Source organism: Motacilla alba, chromosome 9, assembly GCF_015832195.1.
Source record: "Motacilla alba alba isolate MOTALB_02 chromosome 9, Motacilla_alba_V1.0_pri, whole genome shotgun sequence".
Lineage (NCBI taxonomy): Eukaryota > Metazoa > Chordata > Aves > Passeriformes > Motacillidae > Motacilla > Motacilla alba.
In genome coordinates this window covers 2,261,383-2,277,340 of record NC_052024.1, presented here as the reverse complement: position 1 = coordinate 2,277,340, position 15,958 = coordinate 2,261,383, and the positions used below count along the sequence as shown (strand labels likewise).

The following is a 15,958-nucleotide window of genomic DNA, read 5'->3' as shown; positions in this document are numbered from 1 at the left end:
CACTGCATGTCTCTGAGCCCACCTACAGCATCAGGGAGTGCTTTGAGCAGCTGCTCATCACAGCTTGTAGGATGAAATTGGCACAAAGGCTAACTCAGACAGGAAAACCAGAAGATGCCGGATGAGATTAAAAAGTTGTCTGCATTTAGAAGATTTGTCATGATTAAAAGCTTGGGAGGAGGAGGGGTGGAATACTGCAACACTAAGACAAAAGCCATCAAATCAGAAAGCAAAACAGCTTGCTGCCAGGAATGGGGGCTGAAAGCTCAAACAGTTTAAACACTAAAATGAAATTCCAATAGAGCAGATCACTGAAACTAATTATTCCTTAAACATGGCAAGGCCAAAGCAGACTTTAAAGCCACTGAAAAAGGATGAAGAATTGTGTCTCTACATGATTAACCACGATTTTATACTTATTGCTGTTTTCCTACACAAAAACTAGCTGTTGTCTCTGCCAAGTGTCCACATAATCACCACATTGTATTTTTATTCACAATAATCTCTTTGAAAAGGGAGGGGAAAGTCTTTCCAAGTGGTTGGTTTTGTTTTAAGTGATTGGTTCTTTTTGTTGTTTTCTTGTAGGTTTGGATTTTGGGCTTTTTCTGTCACTCTTCTAATTTCTTTTTCAGTCAAAGGTGTGACTACATGCTGAGATACTGACATGTGCTGATGCCACATTTTGCAAGAAGCATATTTGCTTGCCAGAAAGGTCTCTTATGCACTCTAGTGAGCTGTTGTAACTTTAGGGCATTTCTTGTGTTGGTGACTTGAGAACTGGTTTTCCTATTGCAGTTTTAAAGTCATTTTGGACAGAAAAGATAGTTTGTCTTTCCCAGACAATGCTGCAGAAAGGCTCTGGTACAAAATGACATGAAACCCACTGCTTAGCCACTGCTTGGTGAAGATTTTTGTACAACCTTACATATGGTACACACATCTAGGGTCTCTATAAATGAGGGAAACTGAGGTACTGAACAGCCTTTGGAAGGGTGAATGCTCTTATGCCTAAAGTTAAGGTGAAGCTTAGGCATGAGATCCTCAAACCACAGCCACTGGCTGGAAAGCTGGTGACTTCCAAACCTCTGTGGCACTTCCAGGATGTTTTTTCCAGATGCTTTGAGTCCCTTCCTGCAAGATGAAAGATGGCAGCAGCACACTGCAGGGAGGTCTAACACAGCACAACTGGGACTTCTCTCCACAGATGATGCAGGACCAGGAGGTACTGGTGCTATGCTGAAGAACTTAATTGCAACTTTGGCTTATCCTACTAGACCTGTAAAATATAGTGTTCTTCAGGTTTAATACACTCTATTTCCTGCAGCATTACTCCCTGCTGCTTTCAGCCAGGATCTCTGAAAAACTTTCAGCAAATAGATAACTGTTGAAGAGAGTAGGTAAGGTGTTGAGTGGACAAGAGGTAACACAAGGAAGAGAAATGGGGAGAAAAAAGGAGTGGACAAACACAATAGATGCAAACTCAGCATGTGAAATAGTTGGAGGTATGGCTTTTGAGCTTTGGCATGAAATGCTCCCTTAGGACAAGCCTATTCATAGGTCAGCAGCTGCTGCTGCTGCTGGCTTCTCCGTGGCTGCCCTCTCTGCTGCAGGCAGGGCTGCACTGTCGCTGAAGCTCTGAGAACTGCCATGCTTGGCCAGAATACCACAGCACAGAGCAGGAAAGGGGAGTAAGTGATACACTGGAAACTGAAAGCCAGAAAACTTCAGGAGCAGAGCAAAGGAGTATTAGGTGCTCCAGCTCCTTAATTTTTAAGTGTTTGTGTTGACAGGCACATTAAGTTACAAATCCTCAAGTGCCTCATTTTTCTAATGAAGAGAAAAAATTTAACAAGCACTGGCCTGGGACAGGGAGTTTACACCAATTTTGTGCTCCATCATTTATTAAAACTGGCACCACTTACCATTCTGTATTCCCTTTCACCACAGAAAATGTATTTTATGTGAGGCACTGCTATAAAGTAAAAACACCTACAAAGTTGCTTCTTGCAAATGCAACATGTTCTTTGGCAGGTCAGTCCATGTGGAAGGACTAACTCAGCTGACAGGAAAGAGTTAAGGGCTTGAACCCACAGCTTGCGTCTGGGCAGATTGCTCAGACTTTGGCAATGGGTTCAGTATCATCCTTGCATTACAGGCACAGAGTAGCAGCACACCCCAAATCCAGTTTTTACTTGTAAAATAGGAACACTGGTCATGGTACTACCCTCAGGTTTACTTTAGCAGTTACTTCTGTTTACAGTGTTGCTGACCTCAGGCACCTCATTTATTTTTGTTGAAGCTGCTTATTTTCTAAAACTGGCTGATTCTGAACCACATGTTACAGGTTTAAAGTTCTTAGAAAATAACTAAAGAAAACTAACAATACAGCACAGCTTAAAGAATACCCCTCTACCCCACCCCCAAATCAATGTAGTGAGAGAATACAGAAAGGAGTGTAACTCATGGTAGAATATCAAAAACCACAGTATGTCATTCTTCCCCTGTAATTATGAAAAATCACTAGATGAATAAGCCACAGGTGAAAAAGCTGGACCATCAAACCAGTACATAAGCCTTGGCAAACAAGGCAATCCAGTATTGCTTCATGTATTTCAAGTTTCAAATCAAACAAGACCACTGCCTCACTTCATCCAATATTTTCAACAATAAAAACCACTGAACTTCACCATATTAGCCTTATTTGAGTCCCACTTTCCCTTCTAGGAAAGCACCTTGTATTATCTGGCAGACATTAGGTGTGTGTGTGATCCATTAACTTCCTCAGTTCTGAAAATATTTATCTTCCTAAGTATTAACCAGTTGCATCCCATTTTAATTTTTTTACAGAGATTTAGATCACTTAATTGAAAAACATGTTTTATTCCACCTTTAAAAAGGTAATGCAGACTGTTACCTCAGAAAGCAATAGGATAAAAACCTTTATTGTTCCACCTTTGAAAGAGTTCATTTTCTATGGGTATGAATTTTTGTAACATAATTTTGTTACATTAGAAACTTCAGCTCCTTAGAGGCTTAATGTGGAGTAGCAAAAAAACCTTCAAAACCAATTCAATCCCATGTCTTCAAGTAAGATACCACTTGGGTGCAAGGAATCTCTAGGATTAGAATCAGTTAGACCTTCCACCTCCTCCCTTTCCTGTGTTCTTTGTCCTCATTTCATGCCAAGCTTTCACCAGTGGTTCTCTGTTCTTCCATATGAGCTCATGGCCATAAGTCACGTACCACCTGGGAAAGAAAAGTCATAGTTAAAGTTAACTGTGACTTCCCCCTCAGCATCTGAGGGAAAACAGGCTGAGCCTGAAACCAAGGAAATACTCAGTATAAGAGACAAGATAACCTAAGGCACAAAGAACAATTTGCTCGGAAAACAGCAGGTAAGCCACTTGTTCTCTTGACTCCAAACAGTTCACTTTGTTGTTCTTGTTTGTCTCAGTCCTGAGAATGAACAGTTTTCATGCCTTTAATTTCAAGCTGTTGTGATTTCTACTTAGAAAGGCATAAAAAATTAGCTCCATTTAAAAGACTGTTAAAACAGCTCTGATGCTTGTGCTGATCCTACTGACAACACCAAGGAAACGTGTTCTTTCTTCTCCAATATAAATACAACTGCCCCATAAAGAGCAACCATGTTCCATTCAAAATGAATTTTCTTCTATATGCACCTAAAAATTAGTCTATCAATCAAAGTGTTCTAGCTTTGTTTATATTCACAGACAATTATATATGCTAATACATGAATATCAACATAAGTGATTAAGCAATGGAGGCTTTGGTGGAGAGGCACGAGGGGAAGCAACCACATGGAAATAGGCTGAAGGTTCTCTCCCAAGCCCAATTCCACACCTGAATCCTGAGGAACAAAAGCACTTTTCTGTGAGCCAGCAGCCAGTGAGCTGGCCCATCCCTTTTAAATCATACTGCTGCTTTCTAAAGTGGGAGGCACTTTAGAAAACACTTTGTCCACTTTGTATAGAAAATACTTTGGCCATTCAACATAGGTCCTAAATAAAGGCCCTTTCTCTTTTAGGATGAAGTGACCAAAATCATCACTGAGTAGAACGAACAGGTAAAACATATGTAGGTGAGGAAAGCAAGAAACTTGCAAACTCCAGACCATTTTTACTGCAACTGCTATCCTCTTTTAATATGTGAATCTGCCTTACCAATGCAGATTGTTCCTTCATCACAATGAGCAAGCTGATTCAGATCCATCAGGACAGAAAGCAGTTATGAATCAGCAAGACTACATCAGATGCATTTGTGATACCAGAGACAGGGAGAAAAGGAGACTGACTGTACAGCACAGAGCTTACTGACACCAAAGCCAAGAAATAGGAAACTATGTGGTCTACAAGCTGGTTTGCCTTTAAGTCTGGCCTAGAGAAATCTCAGGCAGCCTTTTCAAATGCCTACATAAAATATTAAAAAATGCGCTTAGCAATAGGTGTGCAATTGGGTAGAAGGGGAAAAATTCAATGTAGTTCAAACATGGAACAATACAGAACTGTTTCCTACAAACTTGTTTCTAGTAGTTCTTACTAATTAGGAAGAACTAATTTACTAATTTGTCCCCACAAAGGAAATACAGCAACACTGAGAAAACTGCACTAGAGGCTGCTCAAAGGAATCTGGCCTGAGCTTTATTAACTCTGTATCTCTATGTAAATTGGCAATTAGAGGAAAAACACTGACACAAAGACATTTTTTTAGCTCTTTAAAGTTATTTTAATTTCTCCATTCTGTGTTTTGTGGGAATCTTTTCTGCCCTAGGATTCTCTTCAACGTGCTGCCAAGTGCAGGACAGAAGCAGGCAGCCCAGGTTACAGGACCACCTGACATTTAATCCATGATTCTAAGGCAGTTCAGCTCAATTCTTTCAGTTCATCAGTTAACAATGTCTTCCATAAAAATTTACAGCACTAAAAGGGTACCAGTGAGTTGTACTCATTGTTAGTTAAGACAACTTTACAGAAAAACCCCCACACTTCAGCAATGTAGGAAGAGAGAAAAATACAGGATTAACTGAAATACAAAACAGAGTTAGTAAATACACACTTACATTCCAAAGAGAGCTCCCCCAAGGTGTGCAGCATGGTCAAAAAGTCTCCAGCCTAAAGCCAGTCCTGCAGTGTCAAATGCAATTATGGCTTTTAAAGCCTAGAAACGAGAGAACATAGAATGGACAGGATCAGTCACAGAATAAAATGGCCAATGACAGTTTTCTAGTCTAGCACAGAGCAAAAACTTGGAATCAAAAAACATCCTATAGATTTTACATCAAAGAAATTACTGTAAAAAAATTGTTTTAAAACAAGAGACTCAGTCCCCAGCTGTACTGTGCTGTCAAAAGACAGATGTGAGCAGCTACAGAATAGTGCAGGGTGGGAATGTGTCCTTTTTGAACACTCAGTCTCTTCCAATATTCATTTCTAAAGCTACAAATACATTCCAATCTTGGCTCAGGAGGAAACAAAAATTACTTGAAAGAGTACATGCTGTAAAAGACACCACAAAATATATAATTGCAACATTCTCATTCTCCAATTGTGATGTAGCTTAGATTTATGTGCATCTGTGCTCCTGAACACAACCCTCTAGTGGATGGAACATGTAGGGCAGCATCCCTGTTATCTTATCTGATACAAATATTTGTTGGAAGGCAGAAAATCAGGATGGCAGTGAACAACTCCACAGCAGAGCAGCATGAGCTGCTGGTGTACCATCTTCAGGAGACACAAGGCACCATAACTGTCAATAGACAAGATTTTACTAAATGCCTCATTTCATAAAGTCTGACAAATTTAATGCTAGGATTTAATGTTAGGATGAAATGAAATGGTACTTTAGGCAGGATTTCTTTCCTTAAGCATAGGTGTTAGAATAAAAGCTCCACTGCTACACTGGCTTGTTTCATTTTGAAAGCCCATTACAGTATAGGTAAGGTAGATTAAAGGAGTCTGTAAAGTTTAGAAAAACAATTATACAATTATATAGTTGGGCCAAAATCATTCCAGTGTTTCTACTGCAATAGCTGATATTGCTCTTGTTTTGCAGTGAGCACTTGCTCATGGCAATGCTCTCTGTGGCTGTGCCTATATTTCCACCTTTTTAAAGAAAGATGCAGTTAAAGGGTAGCATGCAAAAAACCCCAGGTCAACTCAAGCAGAAGTGCAAGAAAAACACGAAGGCTACATCTAAGAATGTTTGTTCAAATCTATAAGCTTCACTTACAAAGAGTACTAAACCTCATGATCTTGGAATGACCTGGCTTAACTGCTTTAAGCAGTAAAACACCTTTAAGTAGTGGACCAAACATGATTAACTTATTAAAGCAAGTTGAGATATACATGAGAAGCTTTTCTTAAATGTGGCAGTGGATGTGCATATAAGAACTTAATGAAACAAAAAAAAAAAGGAGTCCTAGTACTACACACGAAGACAAGTCTCAGTAGCCTATTTCTAATTCCAACAGTATTCCTGAAAGTACCAAAAGATGATATGCAAAAGAGAAGGCAAATGTTCTTCCAGGGCTGGAATATAATCTCGAGAAGTGAAATTCTGTGTTTCTCATCTTGACAATTTTTTCTTTAAAGGCCACGTACCAGTTTTATATCAGCCTGTTTCAAGTGCTGCTATAAAAAAATATCACCCATTAGAAAGAAGAGGATGTGTATGTAGGTTTCCTCAGAGAGGTGAACCTGACTCCCTCCCAGCTTCTTTCACTTCTTGGGATTAGATCTGAAACAGACCCATGGAGGATGGAATTTAGGATAATTCTGAATTCACCACACTCTGCTGTAGTGACTCTGCTAGGCTGCAACAATTCAGAATCGATCCCTGGGACTTCCATGGCCCCTCTTCTCCTTCAAAATAAATTTAACAGCTTAGAAACACAGAGGAAGAGGACACATGCTCAGATACTGAAGAGGTAGGGGGAAAATGTTTTGAGAGTAGCATTTCTTTGAAGTTCAAAGGCACTTACACTTCCTGCTGTAAATGTGAACATCGGAAGAAGTATGATGGCCAGTTTTGCTTCTGGCATCTTCGTACACACGGCTGCAAGGACAGTCATTATAGCTCCTGACTGGAAACACAGAAAAATACATCAAAGCAAGCTAAGATGTTACATAAGGGATAATGTATTTTTCTGCATGTGAACCCGTCTTCCTTTTGGCTTTTATTTTCAAATGCAGCCCTGTCGTAAACCTCAAAGTACAAAGCACCACAGAAAAGTTCCAAATAAAAATAAAACAAGACACCACTATTTAATTTCAATATCTGGAGTTATAAATGCTGGGGGAAAACATCCTTCAAATCCTCTTATATAATTAAGAAATATAGACTCCTGAATTTAAGATGATGATTTCTGTAAATGTGCTTTTTTCCCAAGTAAGCCCTAGGAATCTAATATGTATTAATCAAGCACAGACACATATTAAGAAGCAAAACACTCTGAAGCTTGTACAAAACCAAGGAAAATAACAGATGGACAGGAACAAAAACCTTTTGTCAATGAAACAAGTAATTCCCTGGACTGTACTAAATTGACCATAGGGTTTTGTATCCCTGAAATAATCTCAATGGAAAGGCTCTGAATGCAGGAAACTAATGCAATGTGTGGTAATTTCAGTAAGTTCAGATCAGTAAGACTAAGAGAAAGTAACTTCCTCCAGATGTAATTAATTCATAAGACAAAGGGACAATACACATACAGCATTTCCAAAATTTCTAACTTCAGCACAGCTAAACATTTTTCTTCATTCTAACAGAATAATGAGAATGTGACTTCGGGCTTTTATCAAAATTATTTAGTTTAGTTAGTTAAGCCTTTAAAATCTGGCAAATGCCCAGGTTAACCTCAAATTTAATGCAAGTTAAGTGTTTTAAAACATTCTACTACAAAAAACACTTGGAAAGAACTGGCAGCTACAGAAGCTCCTCAGCCTGCCTCATATTGTTCATCAGGTGAGACTGCTGGCAGGAGTGCTGCCCTTCCTGCACAGCATGCCCTACAATTTCCACTGGGATCACATGCTGAGTTTCATTGTCTGATTATCCCTTTCCAAAGTATTCTCTTTTTAATTAGAGAAGACTGCTACACAATTACAAAATACCACTTTTGCAATAAAAAGTTACATAACTGATCTGCTCAGGGACAAGAGCTCCTGCTGTTCAGGACTCATTTACAACCCTCAGAATTAAGTGGTGTTAGTTCTGGGCCGCTGCTGCAGCAGAGGTAACATATCTGAAGAGCAGCCAAGTTGTTGCACAGGAGAACCAGTTCAGGAGAACCAGTTCATTACTGGTTACTTGATTGTGGTAAACCTTTCTAGTTTCCATTACCCCAAATATACTCTTGGCTTTTAAAGAGGTGAAAGAATACAGCAAGCCTTCAAATTGGCTTCAAAGATCATCATCAGCCTCATATTCCAAGATACTTACTGCTCCAAGGGATGGTTCAAACCTTCCCGTGGCCATTTTAGCGACGTAACTGACAAAAGTGGAGATAACCCCTGAAAAAGAGAAATTACTACTGGAAATGATGGCAGCAATGCAGACCAGCATCAGAAAATACAAATTAGCTGTCATCTTTTGTCACAAAAATTCCAAGAGACTGTATTAACAGCTATTTTGGTAGTAAAGCACGAATTAAAACCAGATACAGTTTAATCATCTTTCAAAGCCCACCAAAAATCTGTATGACAGCAAAGTAGTACTGCCTTTAGTATAAAGCAATGTGTGGGACTGAACAATGGCCATTTGTCATCATATATCTATTAACCAAGCCCACATTTTACTTGTATGAACACATATTCATATTTCTTAAGTGTTGTAACTATATATATTTAACATTACCAGCAGAAAGATATACTGCAATGAACTGCTCACAGCCCAGAAGAGAGACAATGCTGCTGGAAAAGCTCCACAGAACATACATATTTGCTGCCATGTGGAAGAGAGAGAAGTGACTAAACGTAGAGAGCAGCATGGGAGAACACAGGGCTCCTACAAAAGAGAAAAGCAATGCACGTGAAGTCAGTATTTTAATTTGCTTCAACTTACACGTCACATAGACTAGAAATATATCAAGAGACACTATAGGATAATTATGCCTAGATTCTCAAATACAAGCTAGGAAACAAACCCAGCAATGGAACAAATTTCAAATTCCAAGCAATGCCTTTTGGAAAGGTAGAACATATACCCCAAAGATATACAAGCTGTAATAACAGTCTTAATTACCTACTGGGGACTGTTTAATAGAAAACATTATCTTATGATATGTGTCCTATGCTTTGAAAAAGAAAAAAGGTATTTAATTTAAATATGTATATGGTGAAGGATTTTCAATACATGAGCAGCCATATAAAATGAATTTGCAACAAAGATGAACTCAGAGAAAAAACAGTTTTCCTTTTTGAAAAAGCTACTAGCTCTTCTCACTGAAATGGCAGCCTTAAAAATGCAAACAAGCCAATTAGCAGGTTTGAAGGTCAGTATTATTTAAAACAGGAGTGTTTGGGGTGACATGCTCAGATCTGAGCAGCAGATATCTTTAGCTTTGGAGTGTGTGGGGGAACTGGTTGAGTTTCCACATTTTCAGCAGAAATTAAGAGGTAGCAGGAAGTACTTTCCAAACATGTTTGTCTCCTTGTCCTTTTAATTCTTTTCTCTGCTGTAGAAACAGAACCCCATTTTTCTGCCACTAAATATTACTAATTTTTTTTCCTTGGTTAGTATCTTCAGCACATTTCACACACAGTGAAAGCCAAGTTGGTGCTTGGGTTTGTTTGGGTTTTCTTAATGTGATTGAAAGCTCAGCTTTGAAGCAAGGACTCTGTACACAACCTACAGACTAATCCTTGTCTACTGATGAAAGCATACATGCACATGACTGATGATGGTTCTATCTGCATCCCACAGAACATTAAAGGGGGGAAAAAATCACATCTGAGTCTAGTTTAGGAATGGCACTATGTAGAACAGTTTATTTTCCTCCTTCACTGAGTGGCTCGATTTGCACTCTGTCCAAGAGAGCAGTTTGGCTGATGTCACTGGGAAAAGCACCTTTCACCTTTATTCAGACAGGAGCTGCATCCCACTGCATGCAGGAAAAGGCCAGATAGCAGGCAACAGTTTTGATGTTACAATATTTAGAAAAGCACCAGTTATGTTTGTTTTTTTTGAAAATCAGATCCATTACTCCTAACATTCTTCCCCTCCAACCATTTCCTTCCTAGATGCAATAAGGTGTTTGAGCATGGCTGAGATTGCTTGTGGGTGATGGAGCTATAAGCCACATGCCACCTGAGCCTTCTGCAGTATCATCAGATGTTCTATTACATCTCTGTGTAGGAAAGCCACCCGAATTATTGTTCACTTACTGGAGGATGGATTTGAGGTGAAATATGTAAACATAATCCGTCGCATGCCAGGCAGTCTCCACAAACAGAACACAAAGACATTTGCAGCTATAATACCTATCACGAGGGGAAAAGAAAGTATAAAAGCAAATTACGAATGTAATACACCATAATGCTTACTGAAAGCAAGTATTTTAAAAGACAGCGTGTAGAATTGTACTTCTTCTTCACTATTCCATTGAAAGCAATATCCACTTCTTACTGTGTACACAGTTTAGAAAAAGCAATGAAAAATACTGAAAGCTACATTTATATAGTGGAAGTCTTTCAGAAATATGACATTTAATTGCAAGTGTTCTAACACACAATGTAATGAATCCAACAGTCCCCAAAGATCTGTGCTGAGAGAGTTCAAGCTATGGTTTCAAACTGCTATATTCTACTGCAGCATCAATGAAAAAGGAGCCATCTAAGAGGTCCCATTTCCTGCCCCTCTTGTTATTTATTTCCAAATGACACTGATCTACTGCACAGTTGCATTTAACCGCACAAGAGGAGAAGACTGGGGGAACCATACAAATACACAGTACATATCCCGTCCATTTCTGGGGGGAGTTTTGGTTTTAAGAAAACTGTAACGTTGAATTTGCTTTGTGATCTTTGGGAAACAGCAAAAGCACAGCTTTTTACTTCACAGATGTTATTGCTGTCTTACTTTACTTTGAGTAGGAGTGTAAATTATTTGAAACATAATGAAATTATATTACTTCTTGTTTCAAGTGCCTTCTTTATTTCTGTCCAAGCATTTAGGTATTTAAAATGTTTTATAATAGCTGGAAACATGAAAGGTGAAAATAACTGTTAAATGGCATTTAAGTAACCTTACGCTAACAACCTGCTAATACAGATTCAGTAAATACTTAATGTAGAATATACAGCAGGAGATAGAGCTCAGCTACTGGATTTGAATCAAGATCTCATCAATTTTGTTTCACACCATTACATTCATCTCAAGGATTTCAGCTAGCATTAGGCTAACCAATCAAAACTACATTATAACCAAAGGAAAGCTCAAAGGCAATTTTTTTGCTACTTTTCAGATGTCATACTGCAAATATGTAACTATTAGGGAATCTTTAATTCCCACATTCCAGTGGAATATATCCACCTATTTCTTCTAAAAGCATTTGCTGTTTTTCATAATTTGTGAGCAAAATATTGCTGGGAGAGGATTCTACTTAATCCTCCACATTCTCTCACACAGATGCACAGAAACTTTTTTAAGGCATACAAAAAATAGTTTGTGAGAAGGAATTGTAGCAGAAATAGTGTATGTGCAGGTGTAAATTTACACATGCTTTGTGCCCAACAACCTAAACATGGTATGAAAGCCATCTGTTTCAATATACTGTACCTGTTTGCCATATTTCTCTTCCTGTGAATGTCTAATACTTGTAAGCTAACACAAACCTGTCACAGTCCGCTGACCCTCAGTCAGGTTATTCCACCAGCTGTTAACCTGGAACAGAATTGTTGTCCATCAATGCCACCATGAAGCACTTGCAATTTCAAAAACAGCCATGTTAAGCTTATACGTTTTTAAGAATGGAAAGCATTTGTTTGAAATCTGTGAAGTAACTCAGTTTCAATTTTTTTTACTTCTGATTGCTTTAGCTTTTCAAGTTGACATTTCCTTACTGAAGAACAGCTATCTACCCTCCTTTTCATAAAATACCCCAATAGGGATGAAGAATTTCTTCAAAAAGAATTAGGTTATATCCTTTTGCACAACTCCAGTGGGTTTACCCTGCTTGTATTAAACAAAAATCTAGCCCATAATGCTGACTTTAGCAGATTAGCCAAAGTTAGCATAAATCCTGCCTCAACTAAGCCTCACCCTAATGCTGTCTAACATCACACCACCCACCTTTGAGTGATTCCACTTTTGTGCCAGGATCACTTTTGCAGAGGTGGCTCACAAGATGTGGAATCCATTCCCCCTTGCGTCCAGTTCACCCAGCCCTCCTCCAAGTTTAAAACCCCTGAAAAAGTTTATTTTGAGTGCAGTCAGCCCACAGACAAATTGCACCCCCCTTTCCCTTCCTCAGCTTTTGTAATCATTTTGGACATATATTTTGTTGCTACTTCAATGACCTTCCAACCATATTGATGGGGAAAATGTCATAAAAATTATCTGCAGGTTGAAGGCAGGGGATGTAATGCTGTATGAAAGAAAGTATTCACTATTTGATCTCAAAGTTACAACTTCACTGCATTTTTTGTTTAATTCTCTGGCAGAGGATATTCTTCAGTATAAGAACACAGAACAGACATGATTTTTCTAAAATACAAGGATTATATGTCCTCAGAAACAACAGGGGGAATCCTCAACTCTTAGAAATAGAACTTACCATTGAAGATGGGAATTGGGAGTTTAAGCCTATTAACAACTGGGCAGTTTAGTTTTCTTTTTTGGATAGCTAATCACCAGATCTTCCCCTTCAGGTTTTGAAGGAAAACAAAAGTATAAAGACATAATTATTTAAAAATATTAAGTGCTGATCGTAATCTCCCTTGCAGTTTATATAAACCAAGCAAGAAAGTATGCTGGGATAAAGGTAATTTTCTTTCTAGCAGCTTATACATGTTTCTGTGTTTTAGATTTTTGACCAAGACAGTACTGGTAACACACTAATGTTCTATATTCTGGTGAATGGTGTTTGCACAACATCAAGATCTTTTGCATTTCTTGCTCTGCCGCTGCAGGTTGCAACAAACTGGAAGGGGACACAACCAAGCAGATTATCTGAACTAACCAGAGATATTCCCTACCAAATAATGGCATCCTCCCAAAAGAGGGGATTTCAGGAGCTTTAACATATTTTTCTCATGAATTGGTTGGGCACTGGTCTTTCCACAGGAGATTGTGAGTGACTACCTATGCATCACTTGTTTTCTTCTCTCTTCTCACACTTACTAAAGAATTTTTTGGTGATTGTTTTATCTTTATCCCCAAGCTTTCTTGCTTTTCTTCTTCCCCCAGCCCACTGGGGGTTTGTGGGGGCCGTGAGTGAGGAGCCACATGGAGCTCTGCTGCCCACCAGGGTTATCCCACATGCCCATTTCCACAGCAGTGCTGGTGTGCACCATACACATTAGAAAAACAGCTCCTGTGTGTCCTACCCAGGATCCCGAACCTCTCCAGCTCCACGCTCAGCCCTACTTCCCTTGGACAAGCAGACCTGAAAGAGTACCAAGCCTGGTCTATCCCAAGCCAGTACTAACCTTGAAACAAATGCAAACATACATGAATGTTTAGGTTGGGTTTAAGTATACTTAATTAAAAACAAAATGACTGATATTTTTGTGATGCCAACTAAATTTATGACAAATCTTGCAGCACTTATTTTGTTCTTGCTGCCCAAACTCAGAATTACCTGTGTGGACATGTCAACTCTTAAAGTAAAAAAGCCCTCTAAAGCCTCATATTTTTAAGAGCGTAGAGGCTGAAAATACAAATGTATTTCATAAGCCAGAGAACTGAAAAGCCTTAAGCATAAGATTGAGAATTTAATCTAGTTCTGTCCTCTGGGAATTCACGTTCACTTTTGAGAGCGCTTAAGATATAGGAAGAACATTTGTTGGGGTTTTTTTTGTGGTGAAAAAGCAAACGGTACCTAGTTTAGATGAACAAATTCCTACTACTGACCTCTCTTTCCTGCAGTTCTGGGTGAAGATGGCATTTTTCTCTATTTTTCCATGATAACTTTTGCAGTGATATTGAGTTACAGTTTTCTAGAACTAATTCTATCAGTTTTCCTTGCAAGTCAACTTATCTACTGTAATTTTTTGAGAAGCCAATATTTCAGCAAGTTCCGAATCAGAAAATCCAGGACAAGTATCAGTTGTACAAACGATGCTCACAGCAGAGGAGAGCTGCGCCTCGCAGTCCCGCAGGGCTCGCAGCCCGGGCCCGGCTCCGCGTACCTGCTTTCTGAAGTCGCCCCTCTTCTGCGGCCGCATTTTATCCATCCAGTCCGCTCGAGCTTCCTCAAAGTAGGTCTGGACGCGCGACTTGAGCGACTCATACTGCCAGATGGCGGCGGAGCCGAAGGCCGAGCCTGTGAACTGGGCGATACGGGACAAAGGCTCCGTGAGCGCTCCCCCGAGGCCGCGGCGGGCGCACCCCGGGCTAATGCCACACCCCGAGCACGGCCACGGGCCCTGCGGCACCGACGACCAGCGGGACTCACAGCATGACACGGTCCTTTAGGCTGGAAAACACCTTTAGGAGCCTAAGTCCAAATGTCAAGCCAGCACCACCCCTCAGTTCACCAGGTCCTCGAGTACATCCACGTGTTTTTGAACACTTCTAGGGATGGGGACTCCACCACTGCTCTCAGCAGCCTGTTTCAACGCTTTGCAACCTCTTCTGTTGTTGTTTTTTTTTCCCCCCCCTAACATCTAATCTAAATCTCTCCTTGTGCATATTGAGGCCATTTCCTCAGGTTTACTGGATGTTCAGTGTCATGAGATGATGCTTTATCAAAAAGGTTCACAAACAAAACTGGTCAATGAAATCACTAAGTTCACCGAAATTGAATGAAACTTGGATACCTTACAGTATTTCCATTGATTTAGCTGAAGTTACTTTGTATTAGTTCATTATAACGCTACAGTATTTGGCCAAGAACCTCGCGTTAACTTCGAGGGACTGAGAAGCGAAGCCCAGGGAGGAAGCATTCCCCTGAGACAGGTGGAATATGCTCTTTACCGACCCGCTCTCCCCAGCCGTGCACAGCACCCGGCCCGCAGGAGCCACTTACCCCTACGGCGAACAGGAGCGGCTTCACCAGGCGGCGCGGCGAGGGGCGGCCGGCGGCCGTGGTGGGTGACGGCGGGCAGAGGCTGCGGCGCGGGGGCGGCGGGCCGGGCCGCGCCTCGGCGGCGGCTGCCGGGGGCTCCTCGGGCCGCGGCCGCGCCCGGCGGAAACCCCGCCGCGGCTGCAGCAGCAGCAGCGCCAGCCTGCGGGGGAAACATGCGAACCGTCAGCACCGCCCGCCCCAGCCGCCTCTTCCCTCCCTTGCCCTCCCCGTCCCTTGCCGCGGCGGCGGCACCTGTGCGGCCGCGGACCCCCGGCGCGGGCCCAGCACCGCCACGCCATGTTGGCGCCTCCCCGAGCGCTTCCGGGGCAGCCGGGCGACATCTTCCCGCCGATGGCGGGCGAGCCGCTCGGTCGCCGCATGGCAGAGGGCGGGCGCGGCTCCCCGCGGCTCCTGGGCCGCTCTGCACGGCGGGTGGATGGGCGCCCGCGCAGCTCCCGGCGCCGCCGCCGGGGCTCAGCGGGCAGCACCGCCGGGTCGGAGCTCCCCCGGGGCCGCCATGTCGGGTGGGTGGTGCCCGCTCGGCCGCCATGATGAGCGTGGCAGCGCCTTCGCCGCCGCCGCCCCCTCGGTGGGCAGCGCTGGTGCCGTGAGGCCGCGGGCTGCCGTGATCTCTCAGGATCAAATGTGCTGAGTTGCACGGGTCCCACAAGGATGATGGAGTCCAACTACTGGCTCCACACAGGACCA

General features: G+C 41.5%; 1 protein-coding gene across 1 annotated transcript; it reads right to left on the bottom strand.

The window, feature by feature from the left end:
- Positions 1–2,860: 2,860 nt before the first annotated feature.
- On the bottom strand, positions 2,861–15,729 carry PARL (presenilin associated rhomboid like). Its single transcript, XM_038146269.1, has 10 exons — positions 15,503–15,729; positions 15,212–15,410; positions 14,373–14,513; positions 11,856–11,904; positions 10,407–10,502; positions 8,878–9,027; positions 8,464–8,534; positions 7,004–7,105; positions 5,081–5,178; positions 2,861–3,246 (listed from the first exon to the last, which is right to left on the bottom strand). The coding sequence occupies exons 1-10, from the start codon at positions 15,628–15,630 to the stop codon at positions 3,129–3,131; spliced, it is 1,152 nt and encodes a 383-aa protein (XP_038002197.1). The 5' UTR covers positions 15,631–15,729; the 3' UTR covers positions 2,861–3,128.
- Positions 15,730–15,958: the final 229 nt, after the last annotated feature.

Bases quoted from the DNA above. Each gene is read 5' to 3' on its own strand.
- PARL (XM_038146269.1), bottom strand. From the start codon at position 15,630: ATGCGGCGACCGAGCGGCTCGCCCGCCATCGGCGGGAAGATGTCGCCC. The intron at 10,503-11,855 runs GTTTGTGTTAGC...CCCTCGTGATAG, and splicing joins GGGTCAGCGGACTGTGACAG to GTATTATAGCTGCAAATGTC. The intron at 7,106-8,463 runs GTAAGTATCTTG...CTGTGTTTCCAG, and splicing joins TTGAACCATCCCTTGGAGCA to TCAGGAGCTATAATGACTGT.